This window comes from Camponotus floridanus, unplaced genomic scaffold (genome assembly GCF_003227725.1).
Source record: "Camponotus floridanus strain SB8 unplaced genomic scaffold, Cflo_v7.5 scaffold39, whole genome shotgun sequence".
In the NCBI taxonomy this organism is placed as follows: domain Eukaryota; kingdom Metazoa; phylum Arthropoda; class Insecta; order Hymenoptera; family Formicidae; genus Camponotus; species Camponotus floridanus.
Genome location: NW_020229536.1, coordinates 1052263 through 1077524, shown reverse-complemented (window position 1 = coordinate 1077524; position 25262 = coordinate 1052263). Strand labels below are relative to the sequence as shown.

The 25262-nt window shown below is 24.9% G+C and overlaps 4 protein-coding genes across 7 annotated transcripts; 3 read left to right on the top strand and 1 right to left on the bottom strand.

The window, feature by feature from the left end:
- The first annotated feature begins 14 nt into the window (after positions 1 to 14).
- Positions 15 to 15634, top strand: LOC105258288 (probable elongation factor 1-delta). 4 transcript variants are annotated; one of them, XM_011269934.3, is made up of 9 exons: positions 15 to 125; positions 3065 to 3212; positions 4137 to 4589; positions 8699 to 8797; positions 10822 to 10915; positions 12157 to 12395; positions 14793 to 14862; positions 15208 to 15333; positions 15400 to 15634. In XM_011269934.3, the coding sequence occupies exons 2-9, from the start codon at positions 3105 to 3107 to the stop codon at positions 15552 to 15554; spliced, it is 1344 nt and encodes a 447-aa protein (XP_011268236.1). In that variant the 5' UTR covers positions 15 to 125; positions 3065 to 3104; the 3' UTR covers positions 15555 to 15634. The 4 variants fall into 4 exon arrangements, with proteins under 4 accessions (XP_011268236.1, XP_011268067.1, XP_011268403.1 ...); XM_011269765.3 differs by having other exon boundaries at positions 8687 to 8797; XM_011270101.3 differs by lacking the exon at positions 4137 to 4589 and having other exon boundaries at positions 17 to 125.
- On the top strand, positions 1628 to 2755 carry LOC112638863 (protein artemis). Its single transcript, XM_025411322.1, has one exon. It carries the CDS (start codon positions 1628 to 1630, stop codon positions 2753 to 2755), a length of 1128 nt encoding a protein of 375 aa, XP_025267107.1.
- A 1318-nt stretch (positions 15635 to 16952) lies between the features above and the next one.
- LOC105258722 (membrane-bound transcription factor site-1 protease) lies at positions 16953 to 23186 on the top strand. Its single transcript, XM_025411306.1, has 12 exons — positions 16953 to 17882; positions 17974 to 18315; positions 18508 to 18692; positions 18964 to 19261; positions 19375 to 19526; positions 19843 to 20123; positions 20199 to 20301; positions 20827 to 21085; positions 21222 to 21496; positions 21568 to 21851; positions 22032 to 22305; positions 22786 to 23186. Exons 1-12 carry the CDS (start codon positions 17343 to 17345, stop codon positions 23159 to 23161), a joined length of 3369 nt encoding a protein of 1122 aa, XP_025267091.1. The 5' UTR covers positions 16953 to 17342; the 3' UTR covers positions 23162 to 23186.
- A 437-nt stretch (positions 23187 to 23623) lies between these two features.
- On the bottom strand, positions 23624 to 25201 carry LOC105258796 (protein RTF2 homolog). The gene is made up of 3 exons (XM_011270343.3): positions 24991 to 25201; positions 24152 to 24535; positions 23624 to 24068 (listed from the first exon to the last, which is right to left on the bottom strand). The coding sequence occupies exons 1-3, from the start codon at positions 25057 to 25059 to the stop codon at positions 23676 to 23678; spliced, it is 846 nt and encodes a 281-aa protein (XP_011268645.1). The 5' UTR covers positions 25060 to 25201; the 3' UTR covers positions 23624 to 23675.
- Between the last annotated feature and the right edge of the window lie 61 nt (positions 25202 to 25262).

Here is a 25262-nt window from a genome sequence, read left to right as displayed (position 1 = left end):
GTTGACAAGACGATTCTTGTTCTCCTAAAGACGGCCATTGCTTTTCGTCAGCACATTCGGCAAGGTTCCCTTTGCTACATTTGGCTAACAGACAATTATTACACCAATTTGACGTACTTCACAAGGTATATCTAAAAATATTTATTTTGTATTTAATTTTTTTTAGCTCGTACTAATCAATATCGCAACAAAAAATATGAATTTACAAATATTAACTTGCCAATCGTGATATGCACATGGCATAAATCAAGATAAAATATAATGTGCAAAACGCTTAAATTTTGAAGAAAAAAAATCAAAATAATCAATCTATTGAAATCTAAGTTATCAGTTTTTTGTTTTAATTTTAAGCGATTTAAAATTACATATGTGTGTGTGTATGTGTGTATGTGTGTATGTTAAAAAAATCAATTCTAGCGAATTTCCAAAAAACTGAAATATTTTTATAGAATCACTGATTATTTTCTGAGGAGATATGTATATATCATTTTATGCAATTGCTAATTTTATAAATCACTAATTTTACAATAATTGCCGTGAATTGGTTGATGCTATTTCATTACTTTCACTATATATTATTTTATTCAAATATAATTATGAAAGTTGTTTTAGTAAAATTTACAATTTTTCATAAAATATCTATCTGTACTATCTCAAAAAAAACATTAATTTTGATATTACATAATTAAATTTGCAAAAAAAAATTAAAAATCTTTATATAACATTGTGTTACAATACTTGTTATTTAGTTTGGATGAGTTATGAAAATAATTTAAACTAGTGCTTAACATTATAAAAAAAATTATGACTTGTTAAGACAATTTCATTTTTAATATTAAAATATTTATTATATCAATAAAGTAAACACAGTTGTAATATATATTTAATAATATATTTCATCAATATATTTCATCAATATATTTATAAGCCAGCATCAGACTGTATTGAAGAAAAAAAATTGCTCGATGAAGACAAAAAACTTTTCGATTAAATCCTACTTTTCAATTTCAAGTAAATGTATAGTTTTTTTTTATATCGATTTTAATGTATTTTAGTAATATAATGATTTATTTAAAGATGAATTAGAAAGATGTACAGTTTTTAGAATAGAGAAGATTACAAAAATTTCTGAAGAATATTATATAAATTTTGAAATGTAAGAAATAGTATATAATTTTATGTAAAGTCTAAATGTAACTATATATAATAGAAAACCTATATAAACAAGAAAAATTCAAATCACACACATACACACAGTAATATATTTGAAAATCTATGTTGATCTGCAACTTACTTTTACCATATAATATGTAACGATATTACATAATATATCACTTTAAAAGGATAAAAAATCTATTCACATTCATATTATGAATAGAATATAATATTTCATATTGTTCTAAAATATATTTCTACTATATTATGCACATTATGAATAGAAAATAATACTTAATATTGTTGCTCTAAAATATTAAAAAACTGTTAACTGTTTTTTTTATAGAAAATACTTTACAAAAATATAATTAAGCATAGATAAGAAATAATTAAGTAAATTTATATAGTATCCTTGCATAGGATTGGTTGATGCCTGGTTTCTTCATTACAGGGATTCTTTTTATACATCAGAATGTCAACGTTTTTTGGACTTATCGAAGAAATACCAGGCATCTCAGTGGATCGTTTTGATGGAGAAAATTTAAACTCTTCTGCATATTTTCTTAGTCATTGCCACACCGATCATATGCAAGGCATAAATTATCAATTTTTCAAACATTTGCAGCAATATAATAAATATCTTTATTGTAGTCGTATTAGTAAACTTTTCTTAAAAGCTAAAGATTATTACATAGAAAGCTGTGTAAAAGATCTTTCTCTTAATATAAAAGTCTGTATAGAATATAAAAACAAAGATAATGATAAAAATATTCTTTTTGTAACATGTATTTCTGCTGGGCATTGTCCTGGTTCTGTGATGTTTCTCTTTGAGACTGATAAATTAGTATTATACACTGGAGATTTCAGAATTAATCCAGAAGATTATAAAAAAATAGCATCATTGCATTCATACGAAAATTACAATGTGCATCCAAAAAAACTAGCAAAGATGTATTTAGATACAACATTCTTGGATTCTAATTTTCGCTCTTTCCCAACAAGAAAAGAAAGTATTAAAAAGATTTGTATAGAAATCGAAAAATGGCTAAAGAAAAGTCCAAGAAATGTTGTTGTTTTGGAATGTTCCGCTTTGTATGGTTCCGAGTTCCTCTATGTGGAATTATCAAGAATGTTTAATACATGTATTCATGTTAAGGATTACGTGTATGAAAGCTATTATTGTATCGCAGATATAGCAGATTCTATTACAAATAATCCACAGGCTACACGTATACATGCATGTATGAATAAGCTCGATCGTTCAGGTTTGAAATGTTGTAGTAACATCTTAGAAAGAGACATCTTAACTATTATACCATCTGCACAAAAGTGGAAGGGAAAAGAAACAAATATAATTGGGGAATGGGATAATACTAGGGAAAGGACATTTAATGTATGTTATTCTACACATGCATCTTTTGAAGAACTTAAGAGGTTTATACAATATTTCAACCCAGAAGAAATATATCCCTGTGTTTGTTCAGAAGAACAGAAATCTATGATATATTATCAGTTACATAAGATTAAAAGAGAGATAAAAGAGAACGATACAATTAATAATCATAAGAAATATACATTACAAGTCCTTAGGAATATCTGAAGTTATAAATAAATCAGAAATTAAATATTATTACTTCAATAGTTTTCTCTAATGATTGTGTTAATCTTTAATAATTTTATATTATATTATCATATATATTGATGATACATTGTTATATTATATTTAAATAATTTTGTATTTTTACATAATAAATTGAACATTTTATTAATTTATATCTTTATTGTCTTTTAAACTAATTTTATTAAATACAAAGTGTAAAGAATTAATAGTATAAAGAATATTTAAAGAATAGTTGAAGAATATTTTTATATAAATTAAATTTTTTTTATGTTTTTATCTTCTTTACAGAAATTTATAGCATTTTACTTAACAAAAATAAACTAAAACAATGGCAACTGTTACATTGGCAACTGCTGCACTGGCTAAGGAAAAAGTATGGTTTGATAAACCATCCTACGACAAAGCAGAACGACAATATTTTGAAAAAATGGCTAAGGTAAAAAATACTTATTATCTATTACTCAATTAAATAGTTGTGATAGTGAGATAAAGTGAAAATATTCAAATGTTTCATGCATATATACATGCACATGTATGTATGCATAATATATATTCTCAAAAGATATAAATAGAAAATAGTATGTATGTATCTGAAAAATTGTAGTTATTAAAAACGGACAAATTATAAAAAATCGACACCAAAATTTATTAAATGATTATATGTACGTCTGTTTTTTAAGTTTAATTATAATTTTCTAAATTTTTCAATACAATTACAAATTTAAGATAACACACTTTTCTATTTATATTTTATGAAAATATACTTATAATTCTCTTATCAAATGAATTTATTCTTAAATTTACTAGTCCTAATCATAGCATTTAAAGTTAATATAACATTTGTCATTTTCTTATATTTGCAGTATTATTTTATCTATAAGTATCTACTAACACATTCACATTTTTAACACATGCGGGAATATCTGGTATTAACAAAATTATTTTTACTGTCTATTCATGTTTTCATTCATGCTTGTCGAGAAAAATACTATATAGTGAGAATGTTATATGCTTCCCTGATTCCAGATCTTATAAACTTATCTACATGTTTGTAACATAAAACAAGCTGATAAAGTACTAATGATTAATAATGGTAGCCTATTGATATCATAAGTCATGTTTCTTTCATATTTCTTAATTTAACACACTTCTCACAATTATTATAAAATTATGTACATCATATAATATATAATATTTATATGTTCTATTTTTAAACATTATATATTACATAAAAGTTAATTTAATTATAAATAATACTATAATAAGTATTTTACATATTGATTTTTATGGAAGAAAAGATTGTATTTACCTCTTATTTATTTAATATATGATCTGCATAGTTTGGAATATATATTTCAAGGTAATGTCTTGTAAGATTGCGGAAGCCTGCATGCTTAAGATTGACAGTTCTATAACTGAAAAGTGTCAAGATCTAATCAATACTAACACAATGAAATTTAAGGCTGAAAAATTCAAAGACAACAAGTTAGCTATTGAGATCGAATTAAACATGAAACGTTCTAAATGTCAAAAAAGAAATATAAAAGCTAATAAACAAACTATAGATGCATATAACACGCAAAATAAGGAAAACATAAAAACAAGTGAAAAATCCGACGCAAAAGATAACACGAAGGAAAAAGAAATCGCTTTTCCAAGCGAGAATTCTATAAAATATAACGCGAAAGAAACAAAAGAAAAAAGAAACAAAGAAGATACAAAAAATAGAAATAGGGGAAGTAAAGATGATATTGGAGGAAATAAAGAAACTGCAATGCCATTCATGAGGAGTAAAGAACAATTTTCTGATCAGGTACATGTTCTAATGTATAATTCGTTTACTATTTAGTGTATATCGATATAGAGATAATTGTACTTGATTAATTTTATTTTTCCACGCTTTTATTTTCCCTTTTTTCTTTTATATATAGAAGTAAAAAGTTTTTATATTTTTTAATCAGAAGAATGGCATTTTTGTTTCTTTGTTTTATTTTATATTTTTATTTTGTATATATTAAGAATTCTTCTTTCTTTATATAATAATATCTTATAAAACGAAATATCAACAGCATATCAACAATATGACAGCAAATTCAATCATGATTTTATAATAGATCTTATCTACTCTGTCCGCAATTGTTTATTTTCTATCAACATAAATTACTGGCATAGTAAGAACAAAAATTAAGAATTGTCTATCATCATAGCATGTCGGTAAAAATAGCAAATATTAATCGAAGTATGTTATATTATGGATGATAAAAATATATTAAAATACATTTTGCTGTCACAATGTAAAAACACAGAAATTGAGAATAGTTTGCTGTCACAAACAACAAAACATGGTAAAGACAAAATATACTTAATAAAATTATATATGTATTAATATAAATGCAATAAAATTAAATATCATAGATATTAAATAAATTGGTAAGTTTACCAAATACTTATAATTTTTCAGTCATAGTGTGTAATGTAACATATGTTATATTGTATATTCTATACAATATAAATAATTGGCTTAATTTAATAATTAATAAATTAATAACACATTTTAACAATTAGTTTAATAATATATGACCTTATATTAATATGATCTTGAACGTTACCACATAAAGATTAGTTTGAAATTTTTAAATGAAACTTCCTATTTTTTATTAGATATTCTTGTAGCTATCTCGAAAATTTTTAAAAACACCACAATAAAGTATTTTTTATTAATAAATTATTAAAGTACTTTTCGAATTACCAGACTTGAAATAATTTCTTAATTTTATATATAAACTAAAATTTCTCGCAAAATATTTATTTTTTGGTGATTATCTCAATACTTTTATGCTTAAAATAATGACAGGAATTAATTGATATAAAAACATAGTTATTTTTAAGAAAAATAGAACTGTTAATTACAAATTACATACGTACTTTTCAATACGTTTCACACGAAATTTGTCATGGCATATTAATTTATGAATGATGGTTTATTCTTTTTTATTATTACTTTTTTGTTACTGATCTTACTACTGTGAATTATCTACATTGTTTCAATCACCTTGTGATTTATGACTCAACTTTTATGCACTTACATATTGTCAACGTTTATGATAGACCATGTTACACTCTTGTGGTGTTTTTGTTGTTATGAAAACATATACTTTCTTTGCCATTATTATCCAATGCCATCAAATCTTGATAAGTCTCAGATTCTATTCGATGTTTTCTATATATTTGCTGCCATGACATGATAATCAATTTTTTTCTATTGTATATTATATTAGCAAGCTGTATCTATATCTGTCGAAAACTAAGTTTTAATAAGGAGGCATCATAATTGAAAATTGTGAAATCATGATTGAATTTGTGGCATACTGCTAATATTTTGCTATTTAGGTACATACACAATTGCCTAGATATATCTGCAATAATTATATAATGGCAGTGTCTCCATTTTTAATTGATTATATTTTCATATCATATTTTCAATTCTTCGTGCAAAAGTATATATTTATTGAAATACATGACAAAAAGTAAGTCATATTTATTATTTCGAAAACGTTTCAATAAGTCTAAGAATATGCAATATAGAAAATATGAATTTTAATTCAAAAATCGAAAGTAATCTTGATGTTTCTTCTTGAAATCATTTTAGTCATTATTTTATATTCCTTTCAAAATCCAGCAGCTTTTCTTTAAACAGTATTTAAAAAATTTGCTAAAACATAATTTTTAATTATTCCATAATTTTTAATTATTCAGAATTTAATTATTAGAAATTATTGGTAAAAAAATTATTCTATATTTATTCTATACAAAAACAGTTACAATACTTAGCCTATATATTTGTAATAAAATTTTACTAAACTCTAAGTAATTCATTATTTTTATTATTTTTATTAGATTTTCTAACATCATCTGCTCTTAAATAGTTTATTAAAACAAAAATTAATAATACAATTGATATTCTATTGACACAATCGATTAATCATATATCAATGGATAATATTAAGTTACTACTATTACTATTTCTCTATATAATTATATAATTATAGAAAGTCTCTCTAATAAAAGTCTACACATTGGCGACTTTTCGCTAATTGATCAAAAGATTATAAGAACGAAAATTGCGAAATTAATTAAAAGTTATTATATTTGGTGCCATTATTTAAAATGTTTAATAGTAATTAAGAAAATATAAAAGAAACATTTAGTAAAAATTTTTTACTTATTTAAGAAATTTTATTAAAGAATTTTTATAAATTTTTCAAATCTTTGCAAGATTAAAAAACGTTTTTTATAATAAAAATATTAATAGAAAGAAAAAGCTACACAAGGTATTTAATAATAAATATTCAGAAATATTTAAGTTTAAAATTTGTTATAAAGCTAAATATGCTTCTTATATAAACTTACCCAATTTCGCCGTTTCTTAGACAAGCATATATCTGCAAATCACACATCGACTAGTGTGCATGACTCATATTCTCGACACAAAATGGATGTATATTTATATAGAAAAATGTTAAAAAAGTGATATTTATTTAGCATCGCAGAAAAAAATGATTTAGGGGATTTATGGCTCATTTTTCACTAAGAAATAATACTGCATAATTCATAAACGCGAATAATGATATACTCTATATGGACACATGTACACGCGCTCATACTCGTAGGATGTTCCATTTTATTGGAAACAGCTGTATATCTTTTAAATTTGACGTCATAAAAGAAAATGTTTCCAAAAATATCTAAAGAATTCATAGGAAGAAATAAATTGATAATTTTATATGACCTTGAAAAATTTAATCTTTTTTAGAATCATTTTAATTCTTTTTTTTAATAAATCAATCTTCGCAATATTTGGCGTAAAAAGTTATAAAAGTAAAATGACCAAAAATTAAGTAGACGAGATTATATATTTTAATTTAACATAATTAGACATAAACTATAAAGTGTCTCATAAAATATTAATTCTTTCATTATTATTTTATATGTAAAACAATGAAAGAAATCAAATAGTGCAAAAAAAATATATAATTGTTTTTAAGAAAAAGTACGTAATTTTTACAATAAACAGCTATATTAATACTTACAATTAAAATATTAAACAAAAGTAGGCTTTATTATAACGTTTTTTGAAAACATTTCAATATCAACTTTAAAAATATATAATAAAAAATGAAAATTTTAAAAGTTTAAATAATTTTAACATAATCTTTAAAAGACGTAAAATTATAATCAGTATCATATTAACTCAGTCATTCTTAAAACCAAGAGTAAATGTTTATTTTAAGTTACCCAACACGAATAATTTTTATTTCGATATATATTGTAGAGGCTACATTCTTAAATAATATACCGTTGTGACACTCTCTTTTGGTTCCTAAGATATGACTAATAAATATGAAATTTCAAAATTGCATATTTCAGAAACCAAAAAGAAGCATCACAAAATTCAAACGTATTACTTAGGAATGTACAATATGTTGAAATGAAAATTATTCACACTGTAGTAAACATTTGCCAAACCAACTTTTGCTTCAAATATTTTTTTCTTTTAAATCATATTTTTTATTTATATATACTCACAATCTTTTGCGTATGTACGTAATAAAATTAATAAAATTAAAAATGAAATTTAATAAATATTTTTATAAAAAAATGTTTTTTTTAAAATATCAACACTATTTTTAATTTAGTTACATTACATTAATTTTTATTAAGAAAGAAAAATAAAAAAAAAGAAAATGTCTGAAGAAATAAGAAAGAAATATTTCAATATTTGTTTGCGTAATTGTGCATTTTATATATTTGCATCTGCCATTTTTGTTAATGCAAACGTCGTGGAGATATGGCATGTAATTATTTTGAAATAATCAATCTGTGGTGTGAGAGCTTATCCTTTAATCTCAGTGGTGGATACAGGGAATTCAACAGTCTACTTGCCCAATCTTGCCTGCTGTTGGAAGTTTAGCCAATGAAGTCGCCAAGGCTCGGCAGCATATTAAACAGTCTTTAGAGTGTGTGAGTACTGCACTGTCCTTGCTTATCCTTTATGTAATTTTCATAGCTTACTAATTTAATATTTTATGTTATTATAAAAATTCATTTTTCTATCTTTCATTGCTTTTTAAATACTTTAGAACGTAAAATTGATACATATAAGAAAGATTTTTATGTAAAAGATTAAAATAATTACGTTAAATGTCTTATCCAGATAGCCAAATCTGACAAGAGCATGTATCACAGGTGTGTGCCACATATTACGTTGGCAAAATTCTGGCAGCAGCCGAGAATAATCTGCCGTTTTAAATAATATCGGCAAAAATGCAGCAAGAAACAAGTACTTAATATCCCTGCGTCATGATATGCTAAAAAATTAAAAGTGGATGTTTTCGATATAAAAATAATAGAATTTATATATTACATGTTAGCATAATATGTAAATAGAAACTAAATCAATTAAGCATAACATAACATTACACTACAGTGACAGAATATCATCAAAAATCGAGTATGCACTGTTATCTCAAAAGATAGAAACAAGATAGAACAAGAAAAGAAAAAAACAACATGGAGTTTTATCATTATAAAATAATGGCAGTAACATAGCACTATTATAAGATATGTTATATCTCGTTATGATTCTTTTGATTATCGCTATGCGACGTGTACCTGTCTCGTATTTAAATTTCTGTCGAATATGAAAACTGTAAAACACGACTATAGTAAGATTGATAAGATAATAAGGTAAAACTGCATATTAGCGACTACCTCACTAATTTCTTATATTAAAATATAACTACAATATAAATATGTTATATTACATATCACATTTCCCGTACGATGTAGCTGCAATGTTCTGTGCTGTATGAATTATGACTAAATTAACTGACTGATTTATTGGTAATATTTACAATATCTCTCTCTCTCTTTAATATTTAAATTATGATAGGTCATGTTACATTTTTTGTGTATTTTTACTGTTACAACGATAGCACATTATATTTGATTTTTGCTGTCTCTCTGCCATTGATTTTGGTAAATTATGGCAAATTCTTCTCGATATTTGCTGCTTTATCATGACAACAGATAATTTTCGATTTTTATTCTATTTTTGTTTTTCTGTTGTACATAACAATGTATGTTGGTAGAAAATAAATAATTACAGATATAATGGATAGGAATCTACTGCATGATTGGATCTGCTGTCATATTGTCATACTGATATTCTTCTGGCATTTTGCTATCTGGATTAATTATATAAAAATATCTATTGTATATATTAAATATATAAGCTATATCATGTAAAGTGTTATATAAGGTGTTTTTGAAATTATACAAAGTAACAAAAAGATACTTTTTTGCGAAAAAATACTTATTTATGTTTTAAGATTTTTCAAATGATAGATAGGATATCACCATCAATCTCTCATAAGTAAAAAAGTCAATATACTTCATTTTTTAAAATACAGCTTAATATTACATTTATTCAAAACTGTTTTTAAACATCAATTTTTTTGCATTTGTCTGATTAATAATACATTTATGTCGTATAATGAAATTTGTCAAATATGAAAAAAAATAAATGTTAAAAGAGATTTGAATAAGTTATAAATTAAAAATTATAAAATAAATTAAATAAATTAAAAAAGATCTACTAAATAAAAAGTGCAAAACTTTATATAATATTCCTTTAAAAAAATGAAATATCTCCTTTTTTTAAAAGAGATTGATGGCAAGAATACAAGTATAATGTCTATTACTTGAAAGATCATAATGAAACATAAAAACTTGTTATCTTTAATATTTTTAGTGAAAATATTTTGTAATACTTCATACAATATCTGTACACACACACACACACACACATACAAAATATAAAATTAACATTAAACTTTATAAATTCCATGCTAAAACTATGACTATGTAATGACATAATCATATTATATTTTTACTTGCTTTGTTAATTGTTGTGTTAATTGCATTATAATTTTTGTCAGATATATAGTACATAATTTTCAAAATATTGAATTGTATTTTTTTAGATGGACGATATTGCAGTACTTGCTCATATCGCAAATCAAGATGTTACACCTCGTGTTGTCAAACTTGAAAAAGAAAATCAGGATCTGCGAAATAGTATGTATACGTAATTATATTTTTATATCTAATATGTATTATTTTAATTATAACATATATACATACATATATATATATATATATATATATATATATATATATACATATATATGTTATATAAAATAATAATGAATTATAATTAAAAATAACCGAAAATGTGTAAGTAATAATTTAATATTTGTTATATTTATTAAAGAGAATCTTTGATATTTTTTATACAAAATGCTTCTAGAGTAAAGATGTAAGTATTTGATAATAGATAGATATATAATATATATATATATATATATATATATATATATATATATATATATATAGATTCTCAATAATCTTTATATATATTATTAAGATTATAAATAAAATTATAATTGATATATATTATTAAGATTATAATTCTTAATAACATTAAGAAGAACTCAAACTTAATTTCAACTTTTATATTAGAAATATATTTAGATTAGAGATTAAATTTTTTCAAAGTAGGGTTACAGAAAGAGGGGTGAAATCCTATGGACTCAGTTTAAGCTCAGTTTAAAAATATATTGTTAGAATAATGCTTTTTTACAAGTTTCCCTGTTTGATATCTATGTGTTATATAAATTTTTTATACATTTAAAAAACAAATATAAACTGTGTTGTACTTTACTAAATCACTATTTTATTACTAACAATACAAATGTTTACATAGGTTTTAGATCTTAATCCGCTTAGATCCCATAATAAAAGCAAAGCATAATTATCATATTATTTTATCTTTAAAGTTCAGAAAAATAGCTGAGTAACAATAAATAGATAATCGTCCCCTTGTTAATCATTCATATCAGTGTATAAATGATATATTATTAAAGACTGAAAATCTCATTTGTCAATTGACAAACCTCGCGCGGTACTGCATTTATGTAGATTTTTGTATTATTGGTTACAAAATCGTTATTTAATAGAATAAAACATTCGTTTATTATTTTTAGAACAAATGAAATGTTATAAAAGTTAAAAGTAATTAAAGAAATAAAGTGTTATATAAAGATATAAAGATTAATTAATGCCAAAAAACCTCCTAAATTATCATGATATTTCTTAATATATATCAATAAACAATTTTAAAATTTATGATAAATATAATTATAATGATAAAGAATAATAGAGAATGGTAAAGATTATATATGTATATAATAGTAAATATATAATTGAAAAAATCTATAAGTCTTAAAAGATTTTTTAAATAAATATTTTTTTAATAGTGATTCAAGATCTGCACAGTTCCTTCGAGAAATTGTTACAACATGTGAAAAGTTTTGAAACATTGGAACAACGCGTGGAAAGTCTTGAAGTACGCATGCCCTATTTAGCAATTTGTCCTGCGAAACTCACGGAATCGTCGGATGCAGAGCAAGAATCAGAGCATGACAAACATCAGAAGCAAGACAAAGAAAAAGATGATGATAATGAAGATATTGATCTGTTTGGTTCAGATTCAGAGGCAAGTGAACAAAAATAGTATCAAAAACGATATTAATAGGTCTATTTAGGGCGAATATTAAAGTTTAATTTTATATGACATAAATAATTGAATACACATCACTTACTGATATTTCATAATTAATACGAATTTTAGGAAACATGCGAATATATATTCGCATGTGACATTTATTATTTAACATACACCAGATATTCCCATAATACTGAATTAATACTTAATTTCATGCTAAGTTTACATGTTATCAGTACACTTTAGTTTAATACTCGTATACTTAGGAAAATTGAAAAAAGAACTTTTTGTAGATATTATACTGAATGAAAACTTCTATATATTATACTAGACTGCAACAGGATAATAATCGTAAGGTAGTCATATCAATTAGGCAAATATATAAGTTGAACAGCCAATATGTTATAAGTCATTGGCTTCAAGTTCTTATTTCTGTATGTGCATTATATATATTTGATATTTTTTATTATTTTATTTTTACTTTAAAATGTACATTTACTATATCTTATCAAGAGAAATAACAAAAATTCTGATCAATTAAAATAGCTACATCACATTTCACCATATGATCTCTTTATACAAGTTCTTAGTTCAGTATAATATATAAAAAATCTATGAATAAAAATTAAGCTAAAAATATTAACTGAAATATCTAATGATCGTACTCACAGCATAGTAACTTTGTTCTAAGGAAGTGTGAATAAAATTTTGTCTAAAATTTTGAATATTAATATATTCTTCTCAAGAATAGAATGGAAGTCCTGCACTTTTATATGTAAACATTCATAAAGATGAATGTTATTTATTCGACGATATTGTTTCATACATTTATTTTCACATTTCCTACATCACTAGACTTAGGGAATACATGATCTAAGATTTTATATCTTTTGCAGGCGAGGGGAGTGAGTAATATTAATATATATGTATTAAATTCTCTTTCTTGCACATAATCAACAATCGACAATTATTTCTGTTGCTTATAGTCTGAGTATAAATGTGTTTCAAGGCAATATGTCTGTAAGGAAGTCGATACTCAATCTCTCTCTGTTCATTACCTAGAATTTATTACCTACTTGGCAGAGATTGATTTATTATTAGTAGCTTTCTCTGTGGTTCATCCTAAATTCCAAAGCGATCGTTTATGCCTGACCCTTTATATTTATGTACTATACATCCACGTTTTTAAATCCTGTATGATTTGAATCTAATTCTGTGTGTCTAAGTCTTTTTTTTCTTAAATCTTTTGTCTACTAATATAGTTATATAAATATAATTTCTTTTATATCTTTATTATACATATATTTCTATTTTTCGCGAAAAAAATAAACCTTATCTAATAATTCGTTAGCAATTTTATGATGAGTTGGTGGTTTGGACGTAAAAGATTAACCATTTTTTTTTATTTCTTTGTATTCTATACGTGCGCATGCGTATGTGTACGATGATATTTACTGATGTAGATGTGTATACATGATATAAGGATGTATATACATTTTGTATGTACACACCAAAGAAATGTAAATCCAAAACTATTCTAATGTGTAGCATAGATTACGTTATTGATGATATTTTAAGTTCAACAGTTTATAACTCAGAAAATTCTTAACAGAAGAAAATTTAATCCATTTCTAAAATACTATTTTAGAAACATTTCAATATAAAAGCTAAAAAAAATTTTTAGTTAAAAATAAAAATCTTCAATTAAAAACTTCAAGATGATTTTCTATGACTTTATATGATTTTGACAATATTATCCAAGGTTGTATTAATGTTATCATATGTGTATTGGTCAAAATCCTACAATTTTTATATGGAACATTTTTTCTACAATCTATGGTTTTCAAAATATAAAGCATTTTTTTTGTATATTTTTTTATATATCCCTTTGTATAATATATATACGTATATTATATATATATTGACAAAAATTGTACTCATTGCACACTAATTATGTTATCTTAAATGTTTTATAAAAGATACTATTTTTCTTATCTGAGATACAGATAAAGATATACTTCAATTATATAGATAAAAGATAAAATAAATAATAATCGCACATGTAGATGAAAATTTAGATAATTTTTATCAAGATAACGGAAAAAACACTGACTGTGAGATATACGATAACTTAGATATTCTCAGATGAATAAGTCACATAAATATACATTCATCTCGCTATTGCTACGCGTAATTTGGCATGAGACATTCTATCTTTTGATTCTAGACTTATCTTTCCCAACAAATTTTTCATAATGTTCTTTTTTCAATATCTATGAATGCATTCTCACATTTATATAAATCTAGTACATACATCTTTCTTCGTGATTTATTAATTTACTTTTTAATTATTATTGTTTTGAATAAAAGCTTTTACTGTATTTTTAGGGAGAAGATACAGAAGCTGCTAAAATTAGAGAAGAGCGACTTGCTGAATATGCTGCCAAAAAGTCTAAAAGTATGTAATATAACAAATTAAAAAGATAAGGCTATAAATATGAAATACATAAATACAAATATCGCGTTGACTATAAAAGTCAGACATGGATGGTCGTGCATCAATTCCACAGAAAATTAATTTTTCTATAAAACTAATTAATATGTATAAAGCACGAATTCATATCCTGTACACACTAAGTAGTTTCATTGAAAAATTAATTTTTTCTTAAACTGATATATGACTATCCATGTCAGGTTCTTATAGCTCGCGATATTTATATATATGTAACATAAATCAATTTTCAAAATACATGATTATTGATCAAATTTTCAAACTACATGATTATTGATTTTTATATCACAGAACCAGTTTTAATAGCCAAATCAAACATTATCTTGGATGTGAAACCATGGGATGATGAAACGGACATGAAAGAAATGGAAAATGCAGTGCGAAAGATCGAAACTGATGGTCTTCTTTGGGGTGCTTGTAAGTTTTTTCATTATTTAATATCACATGCGAACAGTGCAATTGATATGTACTTATCTTTTGTAGCCAAACTTGTACCGCTTGCCTATGGAATTCACAAGCTACAGATTTCGTGTGTTGTGGAAGATGACAAAGTATCAGTGGATTGGTTGGTAGAACAAATTCAAGAACTCGAAGATTATGTGCAAAGTGTTGATATTGCAGCTTTTAATAAAGTGTAAAAAATTTGAATGAGTTAAATTATAAAAATTGTATGGCGATATTGAAGAAAATAAGCAAAAGTTGTGCCATTTCTGCATTCCATTAATAGTATTTGTATTTGGAAATTATCTTATATATATTATTAGACCAAATAATGATATTAGAAGAAAATTCAATATTTATCAGTTTAGGTATTTAAAAGTTGAACAGAATATATAACAAATTTAATTAAATAAATGAATAAAATAATGCACTATGATATTTGATAGTATTTTAAATATCAAAGTTAAATCCATTTTTTTTCTAGATTTTTCTTTTTTATCTTTTTCATTTATATATATTTCAAAAATTGCAGCAAATTATATAAAAATAAAATTATTTAATTATCATTTTTTTCTCATGTTATCTTAAATAAGAAAATATTTGTTGAATAAAATTTATATGATTCTTTTATGCATTCGCGCATATGTGTACTTAAAATCCTGTTGTCAAAGTTGCACTATTGTATGACATTAAGCTATCATATGTATACATATATATGTACATGCATGCATTCGTCAGCCTATATTTTTTAATACACTGAAAAAAGTACGTTCAAATAATCTTTTTTTTCAATACTGAATAAGGCAAGAAACTTACATACAATTTTATTTTTCTATACAATTAACATTACAATTGTTTAGTGAGTGTTTACGATATTTTGAAGAATATTTTTGCAAAATATTATAAAACTTTGAAATTGAATGTTTACATTTTGGAAATTTGAATTCTTGATGTGACAAAATGAAGGAGCATGAATATAAGCGTATTTTTTTATTTAATTAAATTTTATTATATATAATTGCATTTTATTTTTAATTTTGAGGTCAAAACATTTTGATAATTTTAGAACGGATAGAGAGAGAGAAAGAGAGAAAATTTTAAGATATAAGTTTATAAAAATTATCTTTTGAACAGGATCTTTTGTTCATTCTTAATCTTCACAAGATAAAATTTTTATTTTTGTATTTTCTAAAAGCATGTCTGAAGAATACATCTTACAAATTTTATTGAAAAAAAACTTATAAGATTAATTGTAAGAGTGAATAAAATAGCACAAGAGGCTTCGAATGGATCAAGATTTAGCACAGTTTTTTCAAAACAAATTAAAGGTATAATGGGAATGGGTAACTAATAGATCGAATAATTAATTTTTTTTTAATTTAAAAAAAACACTTGAATACTAAACAAAAGATATTACGTAATCAAAAAATAAATTGATATTTTTATTTTTAGTCACGTGGTGTCTTTTGACGCTAGAAAATAAGCATCGAATGTCAAATGAAAATTCACCCTATTCTGGTATGTATAGAGTTCATGGTTATGCTCCATAAATTTCGGTGAAAACTAGACCATAGATCATAAATGCGCATGCGCGAAAAAAGGAGTTTGTCTATCAACATTTCAAGGATTGAGAGAAATTTAAGAATTTTACATATGAAGGAATTGGAAAAAAGACGAAAAAGTGCGAATGTCCATGACTGTTTTCAGAATTATTCTGAATTGAATAATTATTCCAAGGCTTTAATTTGAAGTGTAAACACAATTGAATTGAATACAAAAATCTATAATTGATATTTTACACATAAATATCGAAAATGAAAAAACAACGATTATTATTATAATGCAGAGAGAGAAATTACTTTTATGTCCTTTTTTGGACTAATAAATATATTTTTATCAGAGATTTTGATTCTATAATTTTAGCAGCAAAGTATGACATGTAGGACTCTGCCAATATTGGTAGTAATGAAGCTGCACATATAGTAATGAAGCTACACATATGCTTGATATACATTCTTTTATTATTATTTAATATCCTTTTTGTATCAAGCCATAATAATTTGAACGATAACTTTGAAAAATATGATAATGTTACCATCAAATCTTCACTGTATGATGTACCTCTATCTTCAAGTACTTCCTGCTGTGATATGCAGGAGATAAAAGTTATATTTGCTTCCAACATAGTCGAGAATGAATACATAGTTAAATTTAAGAGTTATTACAAAGCAGATGTACGAGAGAATTACTTAAGAGCTGCATTAAAGCCATTTGATATTAAAAATTGGAAAATTATACCTCGTAACAATGCAGCATCCAAATATCCTAGCGATTTTGATATTGTGCATTTAAGAAAAATGGATCAATACGAAGCATTAAAAGCTCTAAATAACCATCCACTTATAAAAACAGTGACACCTCAAAGACTTATACATAGGACTTTAAAGTTTATTGACACAAATGATTCTCATGTCTTAGCATATAACAACTCCAAGGAAAAAATCAATGATTTTCCTTTCTCTCGTGTAAGTTGCAAAATCACAAGTATTTTGAAGAATGTTATATTAAATTGAGACGTATGTATGAAGTTTTAGTATTAACAGAAAAAAATTTCAGAAAATTCAACTTAGACAATCAACAAATCGACATACATCTAGGAAATTATTAAGAGTTATACCAAAACAAATTACAAACATACTTGAAGCTGATACATTATGGAAGATGGGCATTACTGGAAAGAATGTAAAAGTAGCAATATTTGACACTGGACTTGCTGCTAGTCATTCACATTTTAAGAACATCAAAGAAAGAATAAATTGGACAAATGAAAATACTCAAGAGGATGGTCTGGGTCATGGTACATTTGTAGCAGGTGTTATAGCATCATCTTCTAATGATTGTTTGGGTTTTGCTCCAGATGCAGAGCTTTATATTTTTCGCGTTTTTACGAATAATCAGGTATCTATTTTTTATACTTTTTTAATTTACATTTTATAAAATTTTATGTCATATTTATCAACAGGATTACATAAGATATTATGTAAACAAAATAATAGTAACATACAAATGTAGTTAACACTTGTATTGTTACATGTATATATAATAATAAATTATATTGTTATCTAATAATATTATTTTTAAATATCACAGGTATCTTATACTTCATGGTTTTTGGATGCATTTAATCATGCTATACTTCGTGAAGTGACAGTATTAAATCTAAGCATTGGTGGTCCAGACTTCATGGACCAACCATTTGTTGATAAAGTATGGGAGGTTACAGCTAATGGTATCATTATGATATCAGCAATTGGCAATGATGGACCTTTATATGGGTAAATAAAATACTATGACAGATCCTATCTCAAGGTATTTATAAAAAAATTAAAGAATCAAGAACTTGTATTATTAAACTTGTATTATTAAAAATGAAAATTGCTTCTATTTTCAAATAGTGATTTTGATCTTTATTGATCAAACATTTTTTACTCAGTTTAGTGAGTATTACATATACTCTGATAAGTGTCCTTCTTCTACTGATCTATATATTTAAAGTATGAATGTCGATTATATATATTTGTATGTTGTGCTATTTTATTTATATAGCACCTTAAATAATCCTGCCGATCAAATGGATGTGATTGGTGTAGGAGGCATTAATTGGGAAGATCAACTAGCGAGATTTTCTTCACGCGGTATGACTACATGGGAATTACCATATGGCTACGGTAGAGTCAAACCTGATCTTGTCACATATGGGTCAGGAGTAAGAGGGTCTGCTTTACAAAATGGATGTAGACCCCTTTCTGGTACTTCTGTTGCTAGTCCTGTTGTTGCTGGTGCAGTTGCATTATTAGCTAGTGCATTTGTACAAACAAACGAATCTAACGTTATGAAAAAGAAGGTGAATTTTTAACAGCTTTTCATATATAGAACATTATAAAATTACATTATAAAATTATAAAATAAAATTCTTATTGTATCCTACTTATATGTAATAATAATAAATATTTTAAGATAACACCAGCAAGTATGAAACAAGCATTGCTAAGTTCAGCCCGTCGGTTACCTGGAATTGGTATGTTCGAACAGGGAGCGGGGAAGCTAGATCTCCTACGAGCGTTTCGTTTTTTACAATCATATACACCTGTTGTTACACTTAATCCAAGGTAAATTTTTTTTAGATATAGGAAATACATTCTTCCTTGTCTATTTGATCTTATATTTAAATATTTTATGAACATCTTTAATTAATTATTGATATATACATATATGTAATTATTATGTGTGCATATGTAATTTTTTTTTCCAATAAAAATTATAAGTAAAAGTAATGTTAAAAAGTAATGTTTAAAAGTAATGTTAAAAGTAATGTTTTTGTATAAAACAATATTTTTGAAAAATGAACAATAAGTAAAGTAATACTATAAAATCTTGATTATCAATACAACAATAATTAATTTTTTGTTTTTGTTAAATGACTAGTTACATAGATTTGACAGAATGTCAATATATGTGGCCATACTGTACTCAAGCTATATACCACACTGGTATGCCAACCATAGTGAATATAACTATAATAAACGGTTTGGGTGTAGCTGGAAATATAGTAAATCTGACATGGCATCCATATATTGGTACTGGCAATGGTGAACGTATTGATGTTGCGATGACATATAGTGATGTGTTGTGGCCATGGTCAGGCTGGTTAGCAGTTGCTATAACGGTTCCATCAACATCTCACGACTGGCAAGGCATTGCACAAGGTTTATAATATTAATTTTATTTTTCTATTAAATCAATATATCTATTATATATATTATAATAGATTATGTTTCCAGGCCATATTTCACTCACAATTGAGAGCGACGGAGCAGGTAAATCACAACAATCAATGGTAAAACTTCCATTACAAGCAAAAATTATACCTACTCCTCCTAAACAGTAAGTACATATAATTTGTGTACTACATTTCTACAAACGAAGATGAATAAACAAAATTTTACAAATTGCAAAATTATAGAAGTCTGTTTTTCTCTCTCTCTCTTATTAATAAGTTACAATTTATTAATACTGATTATTTAGTAATTCTAATATAATCAATTTTAATTTTAAAGAGAGATAGATTATCATATATATATATATATATATATATATATATATATATATATATATACTGAATTAATAAATTATTACTAATTTCTATATAATATATAATTGATACATATACTATTATACAAAATTAACGCATAACTTTTTTTCATTTTTTCTTTAAAAACTGATATTTAAATTTTAAAGAAAAAGTGAAAAAAAATTATGCGTTAATTTTGTCCAAGAGTATATATTGTTATTTTTGAATGTATTGTATTACTCATGTGTGTGTGTGTGTGTTCTAATATTTAATTAATTATCCCTTCTTTTTCTCTCTCTATCTCTCTTTCTTTATGTATCTATCTCTTTTTTCTCCAGTAAACGTATTTTATGGGATCAGTACCATAATTTACGTTACCCACCCGGATATTTCCCCAGAGATGATTTGCGAGTAAAGAATGATCCACTTGATTGGAATGGAGATCATATACATACTAATTTTAAAGACATGTATCAACATTTACGTAATGCCGGATATTATCTCGAAGTGTTGGGCCATCCATTTACTTGTTTTGATGCAAAGAATTATGGTACTCTACTTATTGTAGATACAGAAGAAGAATTTTTTCCTGAAGAAGTATGCATTTATCAAAAGATTATATATATATATATATATATATATATATATATATATATATATTAGCGTTTTATGTACATGTGTGTATATATGTAAATATGTATATATAAGCATAACAGATTGTTTTTAACTGCAGGTAGCTAAATTAAAGCAAGATGTAGAAGATGATGGTCTTTCAGTAATTGTATTTGCAGACTGGTATAATACAGCAGTCATGCAAAAAATCAGATTCTATGATGAGAATACTCGTCGGTGGTGGATACCTGAGACAGGTGGTGCTAATATTCCAGCTATAAATGATCTTCTTTTTCCTAATTGGGGTATAGCATTTAGTGATGAAGTACGAAGTGGTCAGTTCACTCTTGGTCAACATCCGTCAGTTACATTCGCGTCTGGCACTACATTAATTAGGTAAAGAATTTTTGTATATAGAAAACAGTTTTTAAAAATTCTATATAGCAACAGTTTATATGTATCCTCAGATTCCCAAAAGATGGAATCATTCTATATGCAGAGTTACATGATCAAAGTCAAGAATTCTTGGAAAAAAAATCAGGGACATCCACACTTGTACCAATTCTTGGACTTTTACAAGTTACTAGCGAAAAAGATGTTCAACTAGTACATGATGATGGAAGTAATAATGAGATACCAGCAGATGAGAATGATGAAAAGAATTACATCAAAAAACAGACGAGTACTATGCCTGGTAGACTTGTTGTTTATGGAGATTCAAATTGTATTGATGACAGTCATTTACAACAGTGTATGTATTGCAAAACAAAATATTGATATTATAAAATATCAATATTTTAAAAATTTATTCATTTTTTAGAGAAATCTATAACTTTTTTTTATAAATATTTTATAAATTTTAAAATTTTATTAATTTTGCAATTTTTTATATAGTCTGAATATTTACTAAAATGTTATGTATAATTTTTAGCTTGTTTTTGGATGCTGGATGCTATTTTAGAATACACAACAACAGGTTACATACCTACTATTTTTATGAATGAAAATAAAAAAAAACACAAGACTGTTAAAACAACTAATGATATGAAGATTGGAAATTTACCACGTCGTATGGAAGGAAATCATTTTAGTTGTCATAGTAAAGTATTGGTGGCCAATAAGCCAATAGGCACTTTCCAACCTCTTCCTTTATGTCCGACACCTACTTATGCTGTACCAGTGTTAGTCAATGAATCTGTGCCAATGTAAGTTATTTTTATACTTTTTTCTTATTAATATAAATTTTTTAGACATTTATATTAATTTTGTGACCTATTCAAATTATTAAAGTTTATATTACATGTTTTTAAAATATAATATATATATATATATATATATATATATATATATATATATATATATATCGACACATACAAACATGTCGATCTAATTTCAAATATTTCACAAATGTATTGTATTTGTCAAATTTTTTATTCTAATCTTAACATTGGCAAATGCATATTAGATAAAAATTAATCAAAATATTTAGTAAGAGTAATTTTAATTATATTTTAATTGCTTTGTAATTATAATGCAAAGTAGTAGAAGTTAAATTTAAAAAAATAGACATTTATGCACAAATTCAGATTATTTATTATATTTATCAGAGTATTTATTTTATCATTATTGATTCTCTTCAGATTTTTACTGGTTCTATATATATTTGAATATTTTTATTTTTATAGAGATCTTTATAAACCCCAAAAGGTAATATCTATAGAAGACTCGATAAATGCAGTAAATTCAGGACTACAGGATAGTGAGATGAGGATGTGGCTTAAAAGAAGAGTTGGTGGTGCTAGTATTGCTAGTACTCCAGTGGAACATTCCGACATCGACAATATCGCTTATGATGTGATAGGAAATGAAGATAATCAAATAGTTGGATATCAATGGAAATATATAGCAATAGTGATTATTACAACAATATTTATTGTGTACCTATTAAATCGATGGAAATATTTGGGGACAAAGAGACATTCTTGCAGAAAACGTACAATTGTCAGAATACGTAGAATTATTCAAACTATTGCTATGCGTAGAATACCTGCACAAATGTAATTTCATAATTTTATAAGAACTACACTTTATATATAAAATATAATTATCATATTAATATAATTATTATATTAATATAATTATTAATATTTTAATTAGTAATATATAATTATATAATAATATATATAATAATATAATTATTAATATATTAATATTTTAATATATTAATATATTTAATAATTTATTAACATATAAATTTAATAATATAGTTTTAAAAATAACTAATAAAATATTTTCTAAACAATTATCTTAATTCTAAGAATCATACAAATTATTAAAATTTATATTATGTGCCTTTAAAACATATAACAATACAATGTAAATTTGTAGATAATATCATTATTTTGATAAAAATTGTATATTTACTTAATTTGCCTTTATTAACCTTTATCATAATAATACTTAATCACAATTAAAATTAAACATTTTATTTTTAAACTTACGAATCTCAAATTATTTCCACATATAATTATTTTTTAGTATTTTGAATAAAATAATTTTGAACTCGTATACATAATTAGTTATAAAATGGATTATAAGTAACCCAATGTGCTCTATCTTGATCTGCAGCAGATTTGTGAGAAGTAAAGATACTTTTGAAAACTTCTGATGCTTTAGGATCTTTTGCAATGCTATAATCACTTTTAGCTTTTCTATAAGCAGGATCATTAGCTTCAGTTTGATCATTACTGAGTTTAGGTATTACTTTGTCTTCTTTCTTTATCTTTTTCTTTAATGTTTCATCCAATTTTTTCTCTTCTATCGATTCATCATTGCCTAACTTTCTTTTTTTCTTTTGGTTAACTTTCCTAATCATTGCACGTTCCTTCATGTGTTCCAAATCATCATCTTCTGCATTTAATATGACTATATCCGTTTCTTCAAATGGTTGTTGACATTTGTGACATGACTATAAGAAATTAAAAAACTCTTGTTACACTTCAAACTTGTATTTAATTAGCGTTTCTCTACTTTATTAAATTTTTTACTTACCATACTTTTTATTTCTTTCAGGGCACGTTCACTCATCACACAACCACATGACCATAAGAAACAGAATTTGTATTTCCCATTCATCTCCAAACCAATGACTGGACAAATGTATGGACTTTTACCTCCATCTGTATAACCATCTCCTTTTTCAGCTTTGTTACCCTCAAATGCTGGATTTGGTGTCAAATTAAGATTTCTTACATCTTTTAAATTTTTAATATGTGTGGCAGATTCTGGAAGTGTATTGCGATCTAAAAGACCTTCTAACACAGATTCCTTGCTGTATAAGCGACCCAAACTGCAACCCACAATTGGTAATTGTAACGGCAATTGTCGTATTGTGCAATGCTTCCATTTGAAAGCCAACTCGGCTTGTTTGTCTTTCTGAAAATAATTATTAAATATCAATTAAATATTGTTTCTTCACAGATAATGTGTGTATGTGTGTACTTGCACATAATTTATACATATGTATATAAATATGCATGCGTAAATTATATTTAAGTATACTAACATATACACATATATATATATATATACATGTATATAAAGATATATATATATATATATATATATATATATACACGAGTATATATATATATATATATAAAATTACATATATACAAAAACAAAATAACTTGAAAAACATTAATAAATATTAGTGAGATATTAATTTTTTATTCATTTAATGCAAACATGATTATATCAAAAACTATAAAATTGGAGTCAAAGTCGAAAGACATTCGACAATATTAAAAATAAAAAGATTCACAATTTTAAATATTGACAATTCCATAAAAGCCTCTGCATGTAAATTAAATTATATCAATTTTTCTTACCTGTTCAGGTTTTCTTTTTACTCTAACGAGCTCGTCTCTGCGAGGAATAGTACCACCATCGCAACCCATGACAGTTTTTCTAATTTATGAGAGAGAAAAAGAATATATTCACAATTTTATATTATGAAAATGTAAAGAGCGATGCACAATTGATATAATATTGTAAAGAGAATATTGTAAAAAACTTGGCAACCAAAACACACAATGGACTCAGATGATACAGAAAATAGATAACCAACTCTTGTATTTCGCTTTTGACTAATGTTTTAAGC